Source organism: Mycteria americana, chromosome 3, assembly GCF_035582795.1.
Source record: "Mycteria americana isolate JAX WOST 10 ecotype Jacksonville Zoo and Gardens chromosome 3, USCA_MyAme_1.0, whole genome shotgun sequence".
NCBI lineage: Eukaryota > Metazoa > Chordata > Aves > Ciconiiformes > Ciconiidae > Mycteria > Mycteria americana.
This window is the reverse complement of record NC_134367.1, coordinates 130713747-130740277: the sequence shown is the minus strand read 5'-3', so window position 1 is coordinate 130740277 and position 26531 is coordinate 130713747. Positions and strand designations below refer to the sequence as shown.

The window sequence follows — 26531 nt, the reverse complement described above, 5'->3', positions numbered from 1 at the left end:
TCTTGTATTTCTCTTAAGCAGCAAACCACATCCATACCTCTGAGTGCTCATCTCTTTCATCTATAAGTCTTTTTAAATGTAACGCCATATTTTTCAAGAGAGGTTCAACATATTCTTGTGTCAGTACAATGACATCCATCCACTGCAGATCAAACACGTTTTCCTGATTATGGGTTACCTACACGGAATGAAATGGAAGAGGAAAAACATCCTCTTTAAATTCCAAGAGTAGAAAGGAAGCATAAGAAAATAAAGCTGAAACTCTACAGGTTAAATTCTCTAGAGAAGGTATGAAAAAAACATTTTAAATATTGTATGTTATGGAATAGTTTCTTATCTATCTGAAAGTAGTACCTTGTACTTCTGGCAAAATAAAAAGCAAGAGGTGGCTATGACATAATATATATTACATATGACATACATTGAATTGGAATTATGTTTTACAAGTTTACATATGAAAATTTCATTACACTAAATTTGCTGGTAATTCTAAGAATTTCCTGGAGCAACACACATGCTCCCTGGTACTGCTTTAAAAATGTAATCCAAAAGAGCTTGATCATGAAATATTTTGTGAATCAAGTTAAAAAAATAAAGGCATTTTTTGCTTACTAAAAGCACTAGATATACAAATCACATATTTGATTGACTTGCTTTTGAAGAAATGCAATTAATCTTCTTACAATACAATATTCCACCTCCAAAAAAATTAAAAGCACAAAAATAACAATATACCTCTTGAATATGGGCTGCAACAGCCGCTCTAGTGTCAAAATCCAGACCCTGGATTCTTTCAATAAATTCTTCTTTTTTCTGACACTAAAAATAAAGATATTTTATATACACACATATATATAATCACAACTATATTCATTCTTCCTTTATATTTCAAAGAGCTAAAAACGATAAAGCTGACATTACAACAATCACACTACTAAATTATTCAGTAATTTTGTTGACCAATAAATACTTGGTTTATGCCACATTACAGTAATTATAACAACTTTCAACACTAATAAAACGATAAAGAAAAACCAGCTATTGAAATGGGGCAAGGAAGAAGTTTCTTAGTAGCTACTTATTCAAATTTTATGATAGTGAGTTCCAGAGGTGTTTTTTCAGTGTCCTCCTCTAGTACTCAAGTTGCTTATTTAAGTTGTTAAGAACATACGACTGATCCTATTTTTTCAGTTTAATTAGCTGAATGGTACAAACTTTCCTAATAAGAACAGCAGTCCATCAAAAAAGTTTATTAAATACAGTAAAACAGTACAGTTAAACAGTTTCAGTACAATATATCAATAAGATAATTCTGCAGTACTTTACTATTTTCTTCCTTTCTTTACTGTATCAGGTGAATTAACAATATTAAAATTAATAAACTATTAGAAATCCTACATACACAGTTTGCTATATTCATGCAATAAAACATAAGAGGTGTACAGTTGTAGCCATTTTAACTGTAAGAATATCCAGATTTTCAAGGAATGCCATAGTACCACTAGAGGAAGGAAGGTCAAAGTTATATAGAACCTCAGGTATTAAAATAGTAAGGAAAGAGATCGGTAACACTTAAACCATTCCATACAGACATAAACATAATTAAACTTACCTGAACCGCACAACCAAGTAAAAGCAGGAGGAGTTTTTTTACTTCTTCAGTACCTGGCTCTAAAAAGAAAACAAGAACAAAAAAATGGTAGGTGTAAAATGGTAATTTGAATTTCTTTCCCTACCCCTCGTAAAACATCAGGCTTACTCATTATTTTCATATAATTTATGTTAATCAAGTTTAGAAAACAAACAGATGAAGAATCTTTCCAGCTTCCAACTTAGTCCTTTTTGCCATTTAACTGCCAACTTTCAGTGTTAACAAATAGCTTAACATCCATTATAGTTTCAAATTGAAAAAACATTGTTTCAGCCCTCCATGAAGCAAAACTTGAGTTACATTTTCAAAAGTGCTTTGGAGACCTATAATCAAATTTTCAACTGCAATCTCGGGTATCTCGAGATATTTACAAAAGTGCTTAAATTATTCGCCACCTCCAAGCTGCAAGAGTTAGGCGACAAGTTCATTTAAATTATTTTAAAAAGCTATATTAGATATTCATCTGTACATCTAAAAATCAAAATGTTTTTCCAAATCTGGCCTTAAGCATCTTAATCTCCTAAAGAAGCTTAAGTTGAAGAAGTCTGTTTACAGATTAGTAAAGACGTATCTTACTTTTTACACTCAAAATGTCCTCGTCCTGCTACTAAATATATGCTATATCTAGAATATAAACGCCATAAAGCAAACGCTTTAAGGACGGCAAAATAGCTTAGGCTAGTTGGAATTAAACTCTATATGGTCATATATCATTTTGCTTTACTGAAACAGAGAACACTATCCGTTGGGCTATCTAGGAATAAAAGGGTCCCAATAGCATCCTTTCTACAATATACTCTGGATTTTGGCCAATAGTTTATTTCATTGTTAGCTAACCAGACAAAAGCCATGCTTGTCAAACATAATAATGTCAGGTCTGGCTAGAAATCTGACCTTTATGCTGCAAAACTGTACTCTGCAACACAGCTGGTGTAACTACTACCGATACCAAGAGATTCACTCTCAGTCCAAATAGCAAACAGTGAATGTCTAGCATGTACTAAGGTAGGCATAGTCATTCTTCAACCTGACCTAGATTACTGAAGTCCCTTTTTTTAAAGGACTCTGTAATCACAGATGATCTCCAACGATCACGAGACGATTATAAGCATCTACAAGAAAATTCAACCAGAACCTTCCTTCCAAAATGGCAGTCTGCAATCTTCTTCTACATTGGGCAACTAAGTCTATTTTGTATGAACCCTCACATAAGAAAGATGTAACCATTCACTTACAAGCACTTGAAAAATTATCTTTTGATTCAACCCACTACAGTATTTTCTAAGTGAAGTAAATGTAAAATCCTTCTCAAAATGTTACAGATATGAGGTATTCTTGATCAAAAGACGAAATCAAAAAGAAATGAGGAAAAAACCTAAAAGGATACATAATTCTTAATGATTTTGACTAGCTTTCAGTAAAGAGTCAAGTCTGCTGCCATAAAGCAGAGATGAAAGACAGATGCTAAGCTTCTCCACCTTCCTCATGGCTTCAGGAGTTCTCTGTGCCTTATAATATTAAGTAGAGAGCCTCTTTCAACATTGATTCAACCTGCTTCTTTTAGAGGGAGATATGTATAATCCCAATGAACATGTAATGCTTAAATTTTTCAAAAGAGTTTTGTCAAGGAGATACATTACAAAGAACATGAACTCAAATGGAGATCTTTAATCATTTATACAACTTGTATCCCAAAGACTCAGCTGTGAAGTCTTTTACATAGAAATAGAAACCATCAATGAACATGTTTCATCAGAAGTAGCATACTTCAGCTAAAGAAGGGCAATTCCACCTGGCTGCCTGTCTTAATAAAGGTTAACCAGAATATTGTAATAGAAGGAATCCATCCCTTTCAACATCAACATTTCACATCCTACATTCATTTATCCTAATAAATTCATAACACTTTTTTTTTTGTAAAGCAATCCCTGAACTCCTCTTTGGATGTTCATTTGCACACTGCTTCAGCATCTCTTGACTGGCTTTTAAAAGCCTCCCTGAATGCTGTTTCCCTGTCTCTCCCCCACATTCCCTGAAGGAACATGGCAAAATACTGAACAACCTCAGCTTCCCACTGCTACCAACCACCTTGTGTGTTTTTTCTTCCTTTTTCTGCATCACCAACACAGAAACAGAGCATTCCCTTCTACATCCTCCAACTTGCTGCTTGAACTTTGTCCCTACCCTAGCCTATCCTTTGATCTTCCCTGCACTCGCTCTTACCCCTGACTTTCATATCCTCTGTAGCCTTCCATCCTCCCTGGCTTGCTCCCTCAGAAATATGAACTGGTTTTAGTCTTTCCTCTTCCCCCATTAAAGAACATTTGCCTCGTCATTATCTCCTTGTTCCTTTTCCTCTGTAATTTAACTTAACATTTACAATCACAGCCTGCAGCTCTTCTCCTCCAGTTTTCTCCTCAAACTGGCTTCCTGCCAATTAGCTCTACTGAAATGTTTCTTGATAAAGTATCTGATGACCTCTTTTTTTTACCAAAGCTCAAATCCAGCATTCTATCTGCATTTTCCTTGATTAGCCAACTGCCTCTGATACAGTCAAACACATTTTTCTTCCTGAAATCTTATCTGCCCTTGCCTTCTGCAATTTGTCATCTTCTGGTATTTCTCTACTAATAATCCTTAAGTGCAAAGTAGTGCAAAGGGGAAAAACTGGGAGACATTCCTGTGAAAAAAATCACAGCTACAGCCTCAGCTTTAGTGGACCAAATCCTAACCATTATCAGAGAACTGACTTTTACTATGGGGGCTTGCCTTGATGCAATCAGATTTACACAGCAAGTCTCTCAAAAGGTCACTGAGGTTTGATTTCTCTACACTTGCCCATGAAAGGAAAAAAGCTTAAAAATCCCGGTAGGGATGACACAGCAAGAGCAGTCCTAACTTTCAAAGGGGAAAGGTTCTGGATGGAACCCAAAAGAACAGGTCTATCTTCTGATTCAGATCAAACTCCATGATGAACTCAGGCAGGAATCTGAAACATCTTCAAGACCATTGTCCATACACAACAAATTTTTAATATCTAGGCTATGCTACAGTGAAGTCTGTATTTTCTTCACAAATCCAGTAACGTCCCCACAGGAGAGCAATGCACACACCACCAGAGGTTCCAGTTGCCAAACCACAAAAGCTACATAGACTTAGCTGAGGTCCCAAAACAGGAAGAAGCTTTCTTATTAATGACTAAAGCATAGGTTTTTATGTATACAACTGAATACTACATTATCCTTGTGGGTTTTCGTAGTGCATTTTTTGTAAAATTTCATCTGATACTACACAATATTGTTAAGACATATATTGTCTCAGTATCTTACAGAGAATAAAAACCGTCACTACAAAAACAATACTATGACTGGGTTTTTTTAATCTGTTTTTCCACTAAATCTGGTCTCTAGGCAAATCCATGGGGTCTTTTGAAAACCTTAAGAAAGTCTGGAATCAAAATATAAAAGCTCTATGGAGTCTATTATTTTGGAAAAGAAGAGACCACATTCACACTTCTTGGTGCATATGATAGATTTAGCATCTACACATATAGAAACTTAAAAGGCTGTGACCTCAGAAGCAAAAGCAGCAATATTCAAGAGCAGAAAGTAAAAATCAAAAAAATTAAATCAAGATACCTACATAAATGGGATATATGCAGATGGGATATGGAAAGTATCAACATTATGAACCCTGGAATTGAAGAGTGAGGTAACACAGATGGTTCTTCTTGCTCATGAGAAAAATCTTGTCTCACATACACAGAAGCATGGCATAGAAGACATCTTAAATAAATAAAAAAAGCCAGGGGAAGCTACACAGCCTGTTAGAGTAGTTCCTAACCTCTCTGCTGAGGTGCTAGAACATCAGAAGTAGAACACCTGGGACACATTAGACCCAGGTAAATAAATTCTGCCCAATCCATAGTGGCTCCATGCAGGCCAGGTGTGTCTGCTCCGTGCTTCTGGAATTGAGAGCATGGTGCAGAGATTCCCAAGTGGCTGTGGATAGTCAGCTGGGTCCACACAGGCTAATTTTCTTGGTCTGAAAATTGCAACTCTCAGAGCTGGAAGCAGAGAAGGTGGGAGCATGGAAAAGACAGCGTCAGTTCAGGGGAGAAAGCAAGAAGGTAACTGCAATATTTTTCAGGTAACGATGCAAGAGAAGCAGGAGAGTTTTGGGGAAGGAAAAACAAGGATTAGGAGTTGGATCAAGTGAGACGCATTGAACTGCCAATTTTCTCAGGGGTGGCTTAGGTAAAGAAAGTTGAAAGCATAGTAGCTGGGAATACGTGAAACTTATACTTTGCCATATCAGTGGCTCATTGGTTTCTAGGAAATGCACTTTGTTTCAGTATAAATCCTAAGGACAGCCAGTGGTGAGGTTTGGACAGAACACATTTTTATAAAGTGTGGACCTTTGGTGTGAACAAAGAAAACGTTACTCATCATTATTAAATCACTTATTTGCTAAAAGTATTTACACAATCTCCTCTTGAAAGGCTCAACCCTGTATGAATTTTATTTCCAGTGAAGTAATACAAATTATTACACCAATATAAATTTTCATCTTAGTTAAAAATAAACTTACCAGAAAAAGGATTTTTGCCAATTATTAATACATTTGGCAAAGACATCATGATCAATTGCTGCAAATTCTCCTATAAAAGTAAATTAAAATATTTATTAAATCATATGTATGGAACTAAAGCAAACATCAAATACTAACCACCACTAAAGAGAAATTAGTATTACATAAGTAGTTTACAAATTTTCAGGTCTTAATACATACATGTTAAATACTTAATTATTTGGACTCTAATTTAAAAAAATCTTACAAGTATGAATTACTTCTACAAAAGCCTTCTTTTATTGGTTTGCAAGATCATCTCAACATAGTAAAATCCTCTCGTGGCAATGAGCTGGCTTATGGATCTTAAGCCAACTAGATCCTGTGTCCCAGAATGTAGCAAAACTCGTCTAAATTATTAGTGTTCATGTTTCTCTGACTAGCTTATTGATAGATGCTTATTTTATTTCCTCTAAGTTACATTTATACTACAAAAGATCAATTTCCTCTATTTCAAGTCCATAGTCTCGGTGGCCTCACCAAATCATGGATGTGAAAATTACAGGGTTTTTACTGCAGTTATGCTGGGCCAATCCTGAATATAAAGGCACAAAATCCTATTTGCATGATCAGGTGGAGTTTTATTTGGTAAGTCCTACACACTCAAGTAGCAGCTTTGCCTATCTATTCTATAGATTGTATCAATGGATAGTTTCTGTCAGCCATTAATGGCTGTAATCAGGTCAAATCCCCAGTCTAGACAGAGCCTAATTCTTCTGAGGCAGAATAGTCTTTCTCCTGTTCCCAGATGTTTATTCACAGCAGATGCCATCCTATCAGCAGCTCTGGAGTCATGCTTTTTGTTTTTCCACAGTGACAGATTCATTAATACGTAAAATGTTCATACTCAAAAGCAATGTATTCTAGAACCATCACCGCTTTACATCCAAAAGGCACGTATTAGGTGTCATATTGTAAGCCAAAAACGTAACATAAAAGTCAACTCATTTTATGTCAAATTTGAAAAATGACAATATTACTTGAAACACAACTGTGGAAATTATTAGCTATAGCTATACTTGAAAGTTCTCACCAGTTAATACAGGACATGAAAAATTGTATCTGAATTGATTAATGCTAGACCGAAAAATATGTACCCTCATTGCACATGCCTAAGACAAATTATAAGGAGGGAGAAAACAGCTTTGCCCTACTCAAATATCATGAATTTCAACCAACCATGACTCTTGTACTTCTGAGTTCTTGATAAAAACAATTTTCAAATTAAAAGAAAAAGATATGAAGTGCACCACAGGGAGTTTTAAATCAATAAAGAACAGATAAAATATAAGGAATTCAAAGAGTATTTATAGCTACTACAAAAGAAAATCACATACTTTAAAAAGTGGGAGCTTGGTGGCTTTTTTATTTGTTTATTTGTAATAGCTCAAATAATTCTGTGATGCTACTGTAAAGCTTTTCTTACTGTGAAGCTGTAAAGCTTCTTACTGTGAAGAGTACGAGCAGGGGTAACCAAGAAATGTGTCCTCTATGGACTAATGACATTATCACCTCTTTTCTTACAACACCTCTACCTTGCATCAAAGATGTCTACCACCTTTTCTGTCACATGGTGTTAATTTCATCAGTAAGCTCAGTGCAACTGCTCTCAATTTGTGTTTACTTTTGAAATGACTGCTTCTATTAGAAACCTGAAACTGGAACCTGTGTCCCAAAATTCACGCATTTCTTTTAACTGTTGTTTAACCTGCAAAAATAAACTAAGCCTATTTACAAAATTCTGCCTTGCTTGTACAGACTTTCAGAGTTCATTAGCATTTATTTTATTAAAGACTCACACATCTTCTGTCAGATGAGGCTGACTGAGACCCATGGGAGTCATGGAAGCTCACTGTATTTAACCTCCCAAGCCCACCAAAACTTATAGGGGAATCAGTTCTCCTGAATCAGCTGGTGAGAACCACATTTTTATGCTGCCAGGAAATATACAGGCTCAAAAGACTGGTTTGGGACCTAGGAAGAGTTTGGTGATGCTGTAAGGAAGCAAAGCAGCTTCATTGGAAAAAGACAACGCAATTGTAATTACACAGAAGAACAAAGATGACGCAGGAACCAAGAAACTTGTATAATCCAACATACAATTTTAATTTAGAATGTTATATTCTATCAGCGCAAATTTTTTTACAAGTACACCTACAACACCGATGCAATTATTTGCTAAATTGAGAGAATGTTTTCCACAGATGTTATAAAAACACATGGAATAAACTAGCACGGACAAGCTCACAATAAAAAGTTTTAAGAGTTAGGGTAATGTAATGCTAAAAATTAAAAATCCCCATATCCATTAATATCTTATTCCTACTGCAATATTCCAGACATTAATCTCATACATCAACACAGTGATTATTTCCCATGTTCCATTACTGTCTGATCTCAGGCATCCCATTCGGAACATATGCCAAGCATGATGCCTGTACAGAGAGCTGCCTGAAGCACTCAGGTGTGAGGGCTCACGCCTCTGCCAAGGTGTACCCCAGGCTACAAGAGGCCTCTCAGATGGATTCGAAGGCATCCGTCAAGCACTAGCTTTTCTGCCTTGGGGAATTTCACAGGTGACAGGAACTAAACTGACCCCTTCTTGAAACTGAGTTTGCTATGCTGCCTTGCTAAGCCACACACAGGCTGTGGGAAAACACCAGCTGCCAGGCTGCACTAAGTTTGAGAGGAAACAAAGACTAGAGCCCATCCTTGAACACTTCTCTCCAAAACCAATAAACTACCACAGCGCATAAAGCTCCCTGCATGCATGTTGGCATATCTGAGTGAACATCAACACATGCAAAAAGCAATTTTAAATTTGAACAAGCATTCCCATTTGGCTAGTAAATGCCTTTACTCCTACTAAAATGCCAGACTTGCAGTGTTTTTAAGTTCCCTGACTTGTACTATCTGAAGAGGTTGGCATCTCACAAGGCTAGAAGCCGACAGACTGGGGAGGGAAAGGGGGGGGAAGTGTATGCAGTTCTCTATAGCTTACACTTAGACAGGACAAACTTGAACCATTAAAGGCATGGTGACTGATTTTAACATTTATTGAATAAGCATACTTTTTTATTTTAAAAAAGCTATAATAAATTATTTCTAACACCAAGTTTTGGAGCAACATTCACAATCCTGAATCATTCAAAGGTAAGCTACCTAAACGCAAGCAACTCTGCCTGATATTGTTGTACTAGGACTGGCTGACACTGTACGGCCAGAGAAGCACAGGGAATGCTTTGTATTCAAATAAAGATCCGTCCTGTCAGTGTTTGTGCCTTCTGTTGCACCAGTTGTGAAACACTAACGCCTGGTCGAAAATGACTACCGTCAGGAAATGGAAAAGCATACGGGTCTTAGCAGGCAGCACTTATACCCACATGCAGTAGCTGCCAAGAAAAGAACGACGTGCGGTACGCATACACGCAAAGTGCTAGCTAGAAAGATGTACAGTGGTTGACCACTGCAGTAAGTGACAGCTGGGAATTTTCACTGTACTTTGGAGTTTTGAGAACATACACTATGTGCATACACATGAGGGAAAGCATAGCACAGTACAGGCTCTGTCATGATGCACTCACTGTAAGAGGCAGATCAAAGGAGATTTTCTCCCAGATCTGGACTCTCCTGGCAGAAAGGTGCAGGGAACTGTGGAAGGGCACTAGAAGACACCCTATAAGGGACACCGGTGATATCTGCAGTGTCCTACTATAGCTTGTCCATGTGTACACCACTCTATCCAGGCTCTGCATCTAGAAGGCATAGTACCAGCTCTTACCTATCGCACAAAACATAAAAATTCAATGGCTATTTTACAGCTCTAAATTAGATAATTACTACATGTACTATTAATTCCCATTTGACTGTTATCACTTCACTGATTTTTTCCCTACTGAAAAATCAAACTAATTCTAAACCCAATAAATTTTATCACATTTTTCTTAAAGGATTCCATTGATAAGACTAAATGCACATTTAATAACTTCTCTCATAGGCACAAAACTTGCCTCAATTCAGAAAATACCAACTGATACTGCTTAATGTACTATATGAGCAAAGATGCAGATTATCTGTTGTATAAATGTATCATCACTCACACACAAGTGTTTCCAGACTAGTACTATACCTGTAAATCAAGCGTGATTAAAAAATTTGACGAGATTTATAAACAAACAACCATCCATACAATGTCTCAAAATATTAATCTTCTTGTTACCCTTGAAGGCATAACTATAAAAGAATACTTAGAAACAATTCTAGGCAAAACATAATACAGGAAACAATTACTGACCTGATAGTAAGTTTTTATTTGTTTCACCAAAATAGACAAATTTTGAATCCTTAATGATGCATCATTGTTTACTTTTTTGTTTATCCTCTGATTAGCAGACTTGGGATGACTGGAAGAAAAAGAGAATAAATTAAACACACTGAACATTAATCTTTAAAGCTCTCTATACATCAAATGATATAGTTAATGTACCAGCCCAACAACTTCTTGTCTTGGTTACCATGCCTTTTTTTTCCCCTCCACAAGTAAAGAAGGAGCTGTGGAAGTGACTGCCAAAGGCAGAAAAAAGTAACTTGAAACATCTGTCACTGACACAGCTACTCAGATTAGCACCCTTTTTGGCTATTAATGCAGTATGTAATTGGGAGCACCCATCGCAATTACCAGAGAATGAATACACGAAGAAAGTTTTTGTGGCTCTGCACTTCTCCACAAGCAGCCCCATCCCTGACGGAATACAGAAAGCAGAACAGAGCTATAATGTAAATATTCCAGCACACACTGCAGACATCAGGAATCATTCTTGCTGACGCAGAGAATTACGAGTAACAGAATTCAGACTGGCTACATTACAAATGTCTATACACTGAAAAACCATATGATGCTATTTTACTATCATAAGGCACAAAAACAGAATGTAAGTTTTTACTTTTAGAACAGTGAAGAATATGAAGTATATCACGCTAACACACACTAAATTATTTTAAATTTATTTACAGATGACGGAAATCTGTCAACAAAGGAATTATCAACTGGAGTTTTTGTCATGTACTCTCATATACTACCAGTTTTTTTCTCTAGTTTATCTTTGCTTCAGAGAGGAAATCAATCCTTTTCCTTCAAAAACTAGAAAGGATCTGAGGAAACGCAGATGAGTCACCCTTTTTCAATACCTTATAACATACCAAGTTATTTACCACATACAAGACAGCATGACAGCCATTCGTTGTGATTTTTCAAGGAAAACAATGCAGAACCAATGCAACTCCCCCAGAAAACCCTGTAAAAGGCCTACAGAATTCATGAGATGGCCAATGTGAAGTTTCAGAACTTTTACAAAGATACGCGATACAGTTGCACAACACAACTTTTGCTATTTAATGATATTATTGTATTGTTTAGTGATACTATTGTCAGATAAATGTGCAGCTGGCTAGAATACTGCACTCAAACAAGAAACTACCAACTTGTAACTGTCAAACGGGAGGTTCCTGCAAGGGTGTGTGCCTGCTGGGTCTGGTTTTATTCAACATTGTCATTAATGACTTAGACAATGGGATACAGAATATACTCACTAGAACTGCCATCGGCAAAATTGGAAGGAATAGGGAAAAACACTTCAAAGAACACTATGACAATTGAGAATGATCCTGATAAAGTGCAAAAGCAGTGTGACAGCAGTATAACAGAATTCAGTAACAACACGTACAGGCAAAGGCTTATACTCAGGAATCAAATGCAGAGAGAGGAGTAACTTGCTTTAATACTGGTGACCTGAATATTGTAGTGGACACAACCAGACACTGAGGGAAGAGAAATGCCATTGCCAAAACCCCCCTAATTCTTCAATTTTTTAGTACAAGTGTTGTCTAAAAGAGAGGTAGTTACTCTATGCATGGTACAGATTATGCTTCAGTTACTAGCGAGTCACACTTCAGGGAAGATCTGTATTTATACTTTTTCCACAGATTAATCACCTGGGTTCTAAGCAGCATACAAAAGCTCCTCACAGGCCTTCCCTCAATTCCTTGGGCATACTGTATTGCCAGGTGACATACAGGTACATATGCACCTGGAGAACAGGAACTGCCTATTGAAAAGCACATCCATCACACAGCGTAGTCCCGCAGAGTTCTTTGGAAGGAGACTGACTGAAGCAAGTTACAGGTCAGCATGAATTCTCCCGGCAGGACACCTAAGACTTGCAACCTGAAAGCCAGATGCTACTGATGCACACAAACTGAAGGCTGTGCAGAGGACACCAGGAAAATGAATATGCATCATACAAAACAGATATGTTTGATCTAAAGAAACTACACGTAACTAGTCTAGAAGATGACAGATATACATGCAATTCATACATTTCTATAGATACTCATTTCAACCGTAGCACGTAAGTGTGAACAACCAACCCCCCCAAATGAGCTATTCCCTCTACTCCACTGAATGTAGGAGTATCCTGATTTATTTTGATATGTTTTATCACTTTGGCAGTTTCACATGCTCTTTGTACAAGTGTCCCTATAGACAAAATTTACATATTTTTCATTTAAATTTAAGTTACCTAAACAAACTTTTGTTTGCCTTTCACAGCTTTCTTTGGTTTTAGCATGTTATAATTTTTAAAAGATATATTTATGGCTTTTCTTCAGCTTATTGCTATCAGAATTTCCTGGCTTGTAAGCATGAATAGAAATAACAGAAAAAACATTGCTGGGAAAGGAAGTCAGATCATTTATAAAATGCACCTCCAACACACAGTCATTTTTAAAAGAAAAGCAGCTAAGCATAGCATCTTTTTTCTCGTATATATGACTATAAATGTAGGAAAATTAGGACACAGATTCTTACATGGGTAATTGCCTCATTCCTAAATGCCCATCACCACGTTCCTAAAAATACTATAAACAATTAAAGCACATTCTAGAATGTATTAGCCAAAACTATGTGACTAAGGTGTCACCTTGGATTTATTAATTCAGCCGACCTGTAGCTGCAAAAGGAACTAAATGGGCTAAAAACAGTTATGCTTTGCAGATGTGCAGAACTGAACTCCTTTCCTAACTGAATTCATTCAAATTTGTTAAAATCAGAAGAGAAAATCCAGAATAAATCCTGCTGACCTGATGGCATACAGAGATCAGCTGAAGTCTCCTATTTCCACATTCCTATCTCCAAAAGGCCGATTTGGGCCCTTAATCTTCATCTTTAATCTTAATGACTATCGGATTATCTCCAGGCTTTTTCATCATCTTCAGCAGCATTTCTACAGCCATACATTTTAGATGACTCTCCCTTTAGAGGACTCAGAAGAGGGCATTAGTTTCCTGGATATAACAGCTCTTATTTTAGTACCAACACAAAAATTAGTGTACAACCACAAGAATTCCACGCGCAAATGGCATAGAAGTTCAGGCTTTATACTTTCTCATTTCAAAAGCTGTACTAGAAAATTTAGACAGATCTTGTAAGAACAAACACTTTAATATTTGCATAGCACTATGTCTTCATAATGGTATGTAAACAGAAATCTTTACACATACACACTTTTAAGACAAATTGTTACCATCCCAATACTACCAATGGGAAATGAACACACAAATTCCTCAAGAGCAGCAGAAACAATCAGTGCCAAGGACATCTGTGTGGAGGAGGAAAAAAAGTGGGCAAATAGAGCCCAAGATTTCTTAGGACACAAATTCTTAGTTCCACACCTTTGTCACCACCGCCATCTTCGTGTTTTGCAGGACAGTATTTCACTTCTGGGACTTACTTGCACCAAAGATACAGCACGTGAGCTTTGTGTTTTATTTGATGATATGAAAATATTTTTTTTTAAAACAGAAGTTGTAACATCTGGGCAAGACCAGGAACTGTAGGGTGTCATTATACTTGTCCCTGGACTTTGCTCCTGAATACCAGCATTGCTCCTCACAGTACAAAAATAAATAATTCACATCTCTCAGATGATGCACTAACAGATACTAATGGAATCTGAGCACTTTTAGAATACTTTAGCAGACCCTTGGCAACAGTACTACAGCAAATCATTCTTATGTTTCATCTTTCCCATCTTAATCCTTAGAAATCCAACAGTGTATGGATCACCGCTACCAAATTATGCAATAACAAAGATAATCAGAAATTCTGTGGTATTAGTCTCATGTCAAAGTTAATGTTGATCAAAGATTTTTTTAATCTTTCAACTATTGTTGAAAGTAAAATAACATTCCTTTATTTCCACCAATTCACCACATGTATTTCCCTCCCCCCATACTTTTTTTTTTTAATGTGGTGCATATCTTCATCTATCAAGACCAACTCAATGGCCAAGACAGATTCCTTACATTTTACGGAAATTCCAGGCTTCTTTTTTGATAAAAGTTGGGTCAAAATGATTCATTCCTGTATCTTAAGACAAAAAGCATTCAACTTTTTTTTTTTTTTGGCGTGAATTGCAGGAAACAGTTTACTGAGATTGTAAATTTTGCTAGGAAAACTTGGGCCACAGATGTGCTCTGGAACTGTATCTTTACCACTTGAAAACACTCACAGTCCAGTTATATGATACTCTGCTAGTGCAGACTATCAGCAATTAAAATCAGAATGTCAGCCCCAGGACAACCTGGTGCACAGAATAGATTTTAATAATCTTAAATTTTTCCAAAATATTATGGCGACCAGTCCAACAGAAACTCAGCACTCAAAGTTCCCTTGACATTTTTCAACAGGACTTTACAATAGATTATGGTAACAAGAAGTTTAACCCCTTGCTCTTGAGGATCAATAAAATTAAGTTACTGAAATATCAGCACTAACACTACTAATCTCTACCAATCATTTGTAATATAATTACACATGTAGCCTCAGTAACTCACTATAGCTACTAAGAAGTTTTATTTCTTTGATTTTGTCACTTTTTTGTAAAGATTGTCGTATTGGCTCATTATTCTTCAAACAAGGGAGGTAAACTGTCTTTGACACTCTCAATCAATACATGTTAGCAGTGACTAGGATGATATTTACTTGGAAAAAAAGTTGTTTCTAAGTCTTCCCAGAGTGAACTCCTGCTCTATCTTCCAGCGCAAACAGGACTTTACCTCTGTACTACAGTAATTTAAATCTTTCTAGCCACATTACATCATTAAACGATTATACTTTATAAACACAGAATATTAATAGGCTACCTACTAAAATGACCCACATAACATAACATCATGACCTACAAATGTAAACATTTAAAACAGAGGCCACTTGGTAGAAGAATCCTTCCGTGTTTGTATTTACCAGCGTTCCCTAATCTTCAGTCACCGATTTCTAGCTTTCAGATTATGTTTTGCACTGTCAGTTTTGACTTGCAACGTGTACGGAGCAGCCAAGAGCAGGCCTGACAGATGACTTCTCACACCATGCACTGTTACCAAAAGAACTGTGATTAAGTCCTTCAGCAGGAGATTCATTATTTAAAAAAAACATAAACCCACCTTCATTTCCAATACTGATAACCAGGCCTCATTCTCTCAAAGCCTCCAAGTTTAAAGCTCAGTAGTCTCCTTAATCCACAAAACACCATTTTAAATAATCTTCATTTACGCAATATATTCCATCTTCTTAAGTATTGATGTCTTAACTCATTCCTCTCAGAGAGGAAATAACAGAGCATAGTGTCAGCTATACATTTTCCATTGTATGCTGTTGGTATAATTGTATTTTGTCAGACTGGTCCAAGCCAGGAATAGACATGCTAATTTTCTTATCAAGCATTTTAAATAATTAACGAGAAAAACTAATTAAATATAATGTGCAAATATTTTTCATACAGAAAGGTAAAATTCTAAACATAAATCACCCAAATCTGTATTGCGTTCAAAGGCATGCATCTTTAAATTAGTTTACATTTTTTGGCAACTAATTTATTACAGATTTTAATAATTACTTGTATCCACATGTTGGAATTGCTTAATTTTTACGACCAAGAAAATTTTTATAATAATTACATTTTTATTACTACTAAACAATTCTGCTTATTAGAATACATTTGGTCCAATACCACTGAAATAAACTAGTACATGCTGTTGGGAATACAACAAGATGCAAATGAAGTAATTTTGAAACTAAATCACTTCTAAAACAGACCTTTGTAAAAGATAACTTTAAAAAACAGTTTTCTTAAAAACATAAGATTCTAGTGGCTACTGTGCTAGTTACGCTAGAAACATTTTTAAGGCAATACATGCTCTGAACTCTGAATTACTCCTTTTATTACGTGGAGATACGACACTGCTTCAGTGGCAAATAGCCTAGCAAAATAGGGCAAATCTGTCTAGAAGTCAATAGGAAGCAGAGCAGTAAAAGATCCCCTCGAGCAGTTTTACATTTAAGAGCAACCTACTTATGACAAGATGCATTAATTTCAATAGCAATAAAACTAGACGAGAGCATCTATCCCAATAACGCCTTAGTTTGAAACTACTGATTACAGAGAGAACTTCAGTGATTTTGAAATACTACCAGTGTCATGAATGACAGATTGAGACCTCATCTAATCAGGGATTAGGTGTCTTTAATTTTTCATTGACCAAAATCTATCAGAAATGGGAATGTGATAGCTTAATGGCTTCATGCTTAAATCTATGCAGACTGCAAACCAGTCGTGTCCTCTCTTGCCATCTGTTCCTCAATGGTACTTAATGACTAAGTCTAGTATTATAACGCACCCTAATTTTAAATATATCATTGTTTGAATGTACTTGTTAAGTACAGCGAGATGCTGAAACTTCGGAAAAAAGTCTACACAAGCATACATCTCAAAGGGTCATAAATACTGACTGTTACTCTGTGTTTTAGCTTGCAGCAGCACAGTATTCCCTTTTACACATAAATTGCTTGCCTAATCAAGTTATATTTTTTGCAAAGTCCCTTTAATCAGAATATTGAGGCTCACTCTTGCTCTCTGCCAAATATTTCAATAATTACTGATATCAGAATTTTTGGATAGCTTTCAAATAATAAAGCAGCATTTCCATTATTTACTATTAGCAAAAGAATAATAAACATGTACGAAATGTGTTTGACAAAGGAATTGAATACAGCAGTGTCCTTTTACTGTGAAAGGTAAAATAAAACCATGGCCCTTTACTGGAGAATAATTGATAATCTCCAATTTGCTTTAAACTTTTGAAGCACCACCAGACAAAGCAGTATATTGAGGCAATGAAGATCTCAGAAGCACCTCTGCACATGGGACAAAAGGAGGACTGGCCTTCACCAGTGTACTGTTTGATCAGTTTTAAAATCATCAATCGTAGTCAAAGGGTTGGTCTGCGGGAGTTACAGTACCAAAGCACAGGGCACATTCTGAAGGACAATATTGTTGGTATCTGAACCTTGTGATCACGCACGTTCTAGAAATATTGGTAGAAGATTGCATACTTTGAACTCCTCCTGCATCTATCAGTATGAGTAATTCCTGCTGCCAAAGAGCATTTCCATGCTAAACCTAGCAAAAAGATAAAGAAAAAAATCTTAACTCCCTTTCTATACCTCTGGCACATGTTCATCCCCATTTCTGTGCTGACAGAAATGGATTTAAATGGATGACTTCCCTAAAGAATAATTCATGACACAGACTATCCACTGTTGAAGTGTGCAGAGAACTAACTCAGCACACTCTTATCTGAAAAAGACATGGCAATAAAATCCTTCCACCTCTTGAAGAGCATCATGCAGGACATGCAAGCCCTGAGGCTGCAATGTATTGATGATATTGAACGACGTGATGGCCTGGTGGTAATACACAATGCGCACACAACTATTACAACTGGAGAGCCGCAGCTTGACTTGCTGAAGATGAAAGGGATGTACGTTCTAGGGTTGTTCAAGTGTTCACTTTTAAATCCTGCTCATCCATCGTAACTTTGTGCACCTACAGAGGATCCAGTAGAAGAATGCTCTAATCCTAACTTGCAATAAGGAAGTAAATGTTGTGATTTATACTAACCACTCTTCTTTGCCCTTTTAGCGGGCATTTATGATGATCTAACTCTTACTTGTAAACCACCTGTATTTTCTATCCTTGAGACAATACTGTTTGAGCAGCAATCAAAGCACAGTTAAAATGTTCATGTAGTTCTGCAGACATCTGCTCAAACATCTAAAGATATCATTCCAAATGCTGAAATATCCTTTACCGCAAAATAAGGTGCATATTAATATCTCAATTTAAGGACACTGTGCTAACTCTGCACTTAAAGATGGACTACATGTGCCAAAATTTCAACAGTTGTACCAAAGGTTTTTTTTGGCTCATGCTAACATGAGTTTTAGAAGTAGGTCTAACATCATAAGCCTTTTGGCCCTTGCACAAACCCCCATTTCCTAGGATTATGTCCAACATCATAAGCTATCAGGAGGCTGAAGCCCTATGCCTACTTTAAAAACACAACCAAGTGGCTTATAACGAATCGACTGGCTGGTGGGGATCACCGGGAACACTGCCAAGAGCATATGAGTAGATACTGAGCATATGCAGTCAGCTTTCCTGCTCCCTGCCTTAGCTCTGCAGCATCTGACCAGGCTGAACTACTCACAGGGTAGCTGCACAGTGCCTAAGCTCGCTTGTTGGCACTCACAGCAGAGGAGCCGCCTAATTACTCATGGTTGAAGTGTGCTGGAATAGCTGTATCTGAAGCAGTGCCACAAGCCTTTGTGCCAAGTTACCCTGTCTCTCCCTTCCCCATAAATAAGAACTTGCTGCACCTCACGACCTCAGGGCTGCTCTGCCCAACCACCGTTCTGCTGCGTGGTCCCACCCTTAGTGGTATCACTTGCATGAAGAGACATCCCCTCACATCTGTACATGCACAGGTTTATAGGTGAATGTCCAAACAGCCAGACAAAATCATAGTATGTTCAAGAGGTCTGGTGACTGATCTTTAATTTCTCCCTCCCAGAGTTTTTTAAAAAAAAAAAAAAAAAGCAGAGACCAGAACAGCCCAGATTTCTTTTTTGTCCTTTCTCTTTTCCTTAATAGTTAGAAGGAAGATGCACACAGGTGAGCAAAATGCAGGAGAAAATAAGAGAGGAAATAAAACAGATCACCTGTCGTTTACTAAGTGCACACTTGTATCACAGAATTAACACCCCCAAAAAAATCCATAACTTCCAAGCTTACAGAGCAACAGCTGTCTTTATCATCACTTCATATGAAGCAACTTCACTACTATTGTTTTGACATGACTATCACATGTACCCTTTTCCCCATCACACTAAAAGGTACTATGTCAAAAAAAAAAAAAAAGCTTTCTGCTGAAGATTGAAAATAGTGAATCACTACTCACTGCACTTAGTACCCTGGGTGAGCTCCCCGCAACAATCAATGACAACGTGGAGCAGCCTCTGCTCCACAGCTAGCAAAAGGTAAGCTGGCTTCCACCAAATTCAAAAGTTTCACTGATGGAAAGGAAAATCTATACGATTCAGAGCATCACAGAACGCTTAACATTGTCAAACAAAATAAACACTCCTGGGTATTAAATAATAGAGAATTCCTAGAAGAAACAACTTGGCAAACAAAACTTTTTTTTGAGCAAACAGATGAGGACCATAAAGTCTGACAAACGTACTTTACTACCTCAACAAATCTAAATATCTTACAAGGGTCGTCTTGTTTTGTTTTTGTGGGGTTTTTTTGTTTTTTGGGTTTTTTTTTTTTTTTTTTTTTTTGGGGGGGGGGGGTGAGGTGGTGTGTGTTTTGGTTTTTTTGGTTGGTTGGTTTTTTATCGCAAAAGGCCTAGTAGCAAATACTGTTTGAAAACGGTAGAATTAGACTGCTGTAGTACTTGCACTATACTACTTATCAAATTAAACTCAACGAAAAAGGCAGCACAGGATGCAAGAGCATACAGTCTACCAAAGAACAAGCAAGAAAGAAGATGGACATCCCACAGAATCAAAGTACTGAGGATAATGAATACTGAAGTTTTGCTTTCTACTTTAAGCACCTGTGTTATTTTTCCTCTCAGGGTCAATGTTTTTTGCTTCTCAAAAGAGTTCAAACTTTACGATCTATTCGGTCCAATACTAATTAACAGAGTAACTGAAAACTATTTGACCTTGTGATTAACACCTCAATGTAACTGACCATTAAAACACTGCAAGAATTTACACCCACAATAATCCTGTGACACCAGTAAGATTAGCTTTACAGAAGTAAGCACTCACAGATCTGGATCACGAGATGCAGCATGACTTGACACCAAACATCAGAGGGCATTAAAGTGAGAAAATGTTTTTACAATCTACCTTGGAAAGAACACTCTGCAAACATACAGGTGGTAGTTTGGAAGAAACATCAGAAACAGTTATGAAAGAAGCAGAATAGGGCCAGAAAGTTGTCAGATTGGAAGCAGCAAGCAGCACAGAAGAGAAGCAAATAACCACTTACTGCCCTTAGCAAATGACATTTGTGGAGCTAACATGCTTTCTAAGATATTTAAAATATTAATATAACAGAAAATAACTTATGTGGGATTTAAAAGCAATACACATTTACGCAGTTGTCTTTATTTAAGCTTAAAAAATACCCTCTTAGATTATTAAGTTTGTAGATACAAGTTTTTTTCTTCTACCCTAAACAACTTCCAACACCACAGCAGTTATGTTCTTTGCTTTATTTGATAATCATAGCACTACCAAAAATAATTTCTCCTTTGGAAGACTTGGAAAAACATTCACTCATTTTGTTCTTTACTTTGAACTTTGCTAAAGCTATAAATTCTCAAAAATAATTAGTTAGTACTTCAAATTCAAAATAGTCTGACCATAGGTAAACATCTCAGCACGCTGAGCATTAAAAATTGTAGGAAACAATGATGTGAGATGACACCAAAGATCTACCTGAATATTGCAGCTTCAGTGATTAAAATAGATCTTAAGCCATAAAAACAGTGCCACAGAGTTCCATTAAATAATTTCAGTTAGAACACTTTGAGCTCCAGAACACTTTGAGCTCCAGAACACTTTGAGCTCCAGAACACTTTGAGCTCCAGAACACTTTGAGCTCCAGAACACTTTGAGCTCCAGAACACTTTGAGCTCCAGAAGCAGGTTATTCCAAACAGTGAGACAAATTCAAAATCCAAAGCTCCTGGATATAAGGGGATTGCCAAAGAAAATAAGTTACATTTTGCTCACATGGATAAAGTTTTTCATCTTACAACATTAATATTAATATCCTTGCTAAGATGCAAACTGCATCTTAGCACTTTGTAAGCATGACATTTGTCCACATTCTATCATACATCAACTAGTATCTATATTTTATTTTTGCCTGCCATACACAATACTCCAAATATACAGCAAGTATATTCCCAAGCTACCAGGAAATTACACCAGACTTTTTTTGCTCCAGGGCTTATTTAAGAAAAACAAAGATAGCACACAAACTAAAACTAGAGCAAATATTTCCCTGCAGCTTAGAATTCTGTAATAAATCTAAGTGGACTCTACCTCCTATCACTATAGAAAAGGAAGAAAATTTTCAAGGATATCTAAATGTGCAACACAGATTCAAAGATTCACTCAACAGCCAGGAATATAATACAAGCCGCTTACAAGTTCATCCCTTACTATTTCCTAATCCAAAAAATACAACGCAAGATAATTTTTGCTTTTTCCTCAGAGTAAGCCAATAGGAAAGCACACCAACCAAGCCTGGATCAAGCAGTAGCCTTGCTTCAATTCAATGCCTTAACATCAGTTAGTCCAGTGAAACAAAGCGGGGGCATTCTGGCTTCGTAACAACTGCCTAAGAGGCCGTGCCTCTTTGGAGAACCTTAAGGCATAAATACAAGACTCAATAAACCAAGCAAACAAACAGAGACTCCCACGCAGTTATTCCTACATAATCTCTGACCACTGAGGTCATGTGCTCTAACAAAGCAGCATTTTGAAAAAATGTCTTGATCCCTAAATAATTACTACATAGGGAAAAGTGGTACAGTATGAAAGACAAGGAAGGCAACAAATTGGTATTTAGTTAGAAAAAAAAAAAAAAGAGGAGGAACCAAAATTAAGAGGAACGTAGGAAAGAACACAAAGCTAAAAAGCCCCTTCTTAACAGAAGAAACAAATGAGGAAAATCTACAAGTAAGCTTCTCAAATTTAGCATAGGATTAAGATGTGCTTGGTTTAACAACCAATTTGTCAGTTAACTAGATTAGTTTTTGAAAGAAAGATCAGAGCACAGCAATACCTTGCAAAAGTTTGTGGTGTAGAGACCCCCAAACTAGGCATGGAACCTGAAGAAACACAGTCTTGCCAGTGAAAGATGCAAGCTGATCAGCCCCGCTAAGATGTTTGTAGCTAACCTAAAACTTCAGAATTTATTGCTGCTATACTACCAAGAAATATGGCAACATTGTAAGGCAGCTCAAGGAGTCTCAGTCACCTGGGAAAACTGACCTTTCTGGTACAAAAATTAGAGCAAAACAAGTTGTGTATCGCCTTTCACACGGAGCCAGGACAGCAGCACCACAGAAGCAGGGGCAGGTGAAGTCAGCCCTGCAAAGAGAAATATTACAGCCAGCCATAACTGGAACTGCAAAGCTCACCTGGCCTCAATGTTGGGTGCTGCTAAGGGCAAATGATGCTTACATGAGCCACTCAGCCATCACCCCTGAACCACTAAAGCATATAGCACAGCCACTAGTGCAAAACCAGGAGACGTCTTCCTCTAGCTCAAAGTCACACTCGGGGCATTCCCCACATGGTCCTGGGACTTCAGCTAAAGCCTTGTGTAAGGGCAGCGCTATTCAGCAGTGCTGCACTGTGCTCTGTGGCTCCATCTCCTCCGTTACCTCGCTCAGGCACCTCTGCCCTGCTGTAGCCTTCAACGTAGTACACGTGTGTGTCTGCATATCGACCAGCCTTAACTGAGCTACATCATAGAAGGAAACAGTTTGTCAGTACACTCTTACTTAGCTTTCCTGACAATGAAACACAAAATATATGCCTAGAAAGCTATTAGTAAGTTTATTTCATTATTTTCATAGAGTGCTTCGAAACAGCACGTAGAACACGAGTGAAATGCAAAATACTCTGAAAATAAAACTGTAAAGCCATAGTGAATATACGCTATTTCCTTGCCAGAATATTTTCAACGCTAAAACAAGTTATTTTGATTTCAGATCTTTCAACTAAGAGTGCTATTTATGGAACAGGTAGACAGACTCAGTAGAGCACCTCTGTATGTATTAGTAAATGTTTTTTAACTGCTTTTATTCCCTGGATCCAGCTACTAGCCTAGACTAAGGATACGATAAGTAGTACACTACCAAAAGAAATAAGGAGACAGAGTCAAAGACGGACACTCAAGATAGCACATGAAGAGAGCAAAGAAGTGGATGTATACACGCAGAGGAAGATTGGATTGTTTACTTCCTCATCTTCCAAATACTGCAAGAAACAAGAGTGAACTACAGAATAGTTTACCGCACAGAAATAAATCAGAGTAGACAAGATGAAAAGTGGATACCAACTGTGGAAAGGGGTACAAAAGCATAAAAAACATAGTAAAAGAGAGACATAACCAAAGATCAAACACTTGAAGCATTCCATGTTCAACCCACACTTTTTCCCTTTAGCTATCAAAGGTCCAAGCACCTCAGAAGTACAGGTATCGGCCTATGTCCACTTCATTTGTCCAATTCAAAGCTCACTGCAGGCAAATGTTGAAGTCTAAAATTAACCATCATTACACTAAAAGAACTATCTTCTCCTTTCTTGTTTTAATTACAACAATCTTGACCACAGTGCACATTCTGCTGGACCACTTAATAAAAGAATTTGCTTCTTTACCAGAAGACTGACTGTTATAAATTCAGCTTTCCTTAAGAAAAATCTGGGCCCTCCTGCTGCAGAACCCCTCTTAAGAGCACCAACTCTCACAAACTACTAGAGTGACACCCACCTTGCATCTGTGGAAGCCCAACACAGCATGTCTGAAAAGCGTGAATCAAATCCATTTGCTTCAAGAAAGCAAGAAAGGTGCAGACTTCATAGTATTTCACGTTTTTTCTAAAATACACGTCCATATTTTTTACTGCCAAACTCACCAATTTAATTTTCCCCAAAACTTTTTTCCATTTCCCCACCCAGCCACAACCTGGCTAAAGCTGCCTCTTGCTATTTGGTCTTCTTCACAAGAAAGAGTTAATTGGATTGGAGTGCATGTTCCTGCACTCTTTCACAGAGCCAGGCAGCTGGCTCAAGGACTAGAGATGGAGTCCAGTTTTCAGGGAAAGATATAGGCAAGCCAGAAGTATGGGCTGGCAAGCTCAACTGCTTGGAAGAAAGCCTACAACTAAAGACTAAGAGCTCAGAAAAGGAGTCAATGAAGCAGTCTACACATTCTAGGCACACACCACCAGAGTGGTGGAAGGAAACAGTCAGCCGGTCCACCTGGAAAATTCTATGGGTGTGAAAGGCCTGCATGTGGATCCAGTCAGTGAAAAACAGTGAGAGAACGGCAAAAGAGAGAAAAACCGGAGAACAATAAAATACTTCATCCCTTGAAGTAGTTTTCAGCATGTCTGGATGCAACAACTGATATGGATAGTATCAATTAATATATTCAATTAAGACAAAAGTTATGAATGGAACATTGATGAAAGCAGACAGGTTCTCCAGACAGTGGATTAAATTAACTCAGTTTCAGAGTTTGGTTCTATACATCACCAATTCCGCATACAGTATTTGTCCAATAGTTCCTTTAAAACAGATCAATTTCCACAAATGCAAAGCATAGTAAAATAAAACCATTAAAACTAAAATACAGTTTCAAGTCTTTGTTACTTGACCAAATATTCATGGTGGTGCTAAACGTAATGAAAGTCCCAATCTTGTAATTACTTGCAGCTGTCCACTTTTATTCAAAGGAACTAGTAAGACTCTTGTCAGTTTGGGAACCACAGTTTGAACTGCAAGACTTTCAGCATTTCTTACACAATCCTATTGGACTTCAATTAACCAATATCAGAGAACAAGACCTATCAGAACTGAAAATAAAAAACACTCAGAAAGTGAGTGTTTCTGTATGAATACCTTGATCTTTTGGGATCAGAAGAGTATATAAACAGTACAATACTAAGACCAAAAAAATGAGGTGGTGTTAGTCAGGTTCTGGAAAAATCTCTCTAGGACAATTAAGTATTATTGTACTGTAATTGCACGTAGATGTGCAACAGGTGACATCCGTTGAATTATAGCATTTCATTTATTTTAGTAGTATATATAGCATATTTTACTCAAGTATACGAGTACTTCATAATGTTATAAGTATTACGATGTAGAGGTACAGTAAAGGCTTGAAGTATTCTTGGTGCGTTCCTCTACCTCCCTGCCATGGCAGAGCACCACTGCAGTGACCTCTTGCGTTCTGATTTATTTCCAAGAAGCATGACCCCTTTTTGTATCAAAGAACACAAAGATAAAGGCTCAGATTCAGAAAGACAGATGGGTTTCTATCCAGAGGTATCAGATACTGACTGATCCCAGCAGAAGGTAGGTAACCAAATACTTTTGAAGTGGACCTAAATTTAAACAGGAAATGAGAGACATTCTCTCAAGTTAGGAGCTAATATTATAAGACTGGAATTCTCCTTAATTAAAAATAAAATTAAAAAATAATAAAATTGGCCTGTAGCATCTCCAGCAAAGGAAGAGCTCTTCAGATGTAACTGGACACTGAATGGAATCCGTGTAATTTTCATGTGTACTAAAACATCCAAAAAGTCAAAAGCAAGAGACATACAAGGAATCTAATGAATTATTCTCTCATGTAGGAGGTACTAATAAACTCAAGGCTGATAAAACCCAACCATCTCAGTACCATTACCCTGCAACTATGTCAACGCTGACTTCCATTTCCTCTGTCTGAATCATTACAATTGTTGAAAATAACTTTGGTCTAGACAAGCACAAGGAGAAACAAATGCCATACTAACAAACTCTCACTTGTAGCTGATGGAGGGCAGGATTAACTCTTTTAACTGAACAAAAAACCCTCCCTAAGTAACAAAGCAATTTTTTTTGTTACTGTTACTGTGTAACTGTTTACAAACCATGCCTAATCCAATATTAACACTCACTTTTACGGTCATAGCATTTGTTTTTTCAAACTTTGGCAAAAATAAAGTAGGTATAAAGTATATATAAAGCAGGACCACAGCACTTCTAA

General features: G+C 37.1%; 1 protein-coding gene across 12 annotated transcripts in view; it reads right to left on the bottom strand.

The window, feature by feature from the left end:
• Positions 1-26531, bottom strand: part of CCDC88A (coiled-coil domain containing 88A) — an 86051-nt gene that overhangs the window by 55384 nt on the left and 4136 nt on the right. For all 12 annotated transcript variants that reach the window (XM_075496998.1, XM_075497000.1, XM_075496999.1 and 9 more), the window contains 5 exons: positions 10575-10683; positions 6242-6311; positions 1613-1671; positions 736-819; positions 38-178 (listed from right to left, as the gene is read on the bottom strand). In XM_075496998.1, coding sequence (XP_075353113.1) covers positions 38-178; positions 736-819; positions 1613-1671; positions 6242-6311; positions 10575-10683 — 463 coding nt within the window. The remainder of the gene's footprint in view (positions 1-37; positions 179-735; positions 820-1612; positions 1672-6241; positions 6312-10574; positions 10684-26531) is intronic.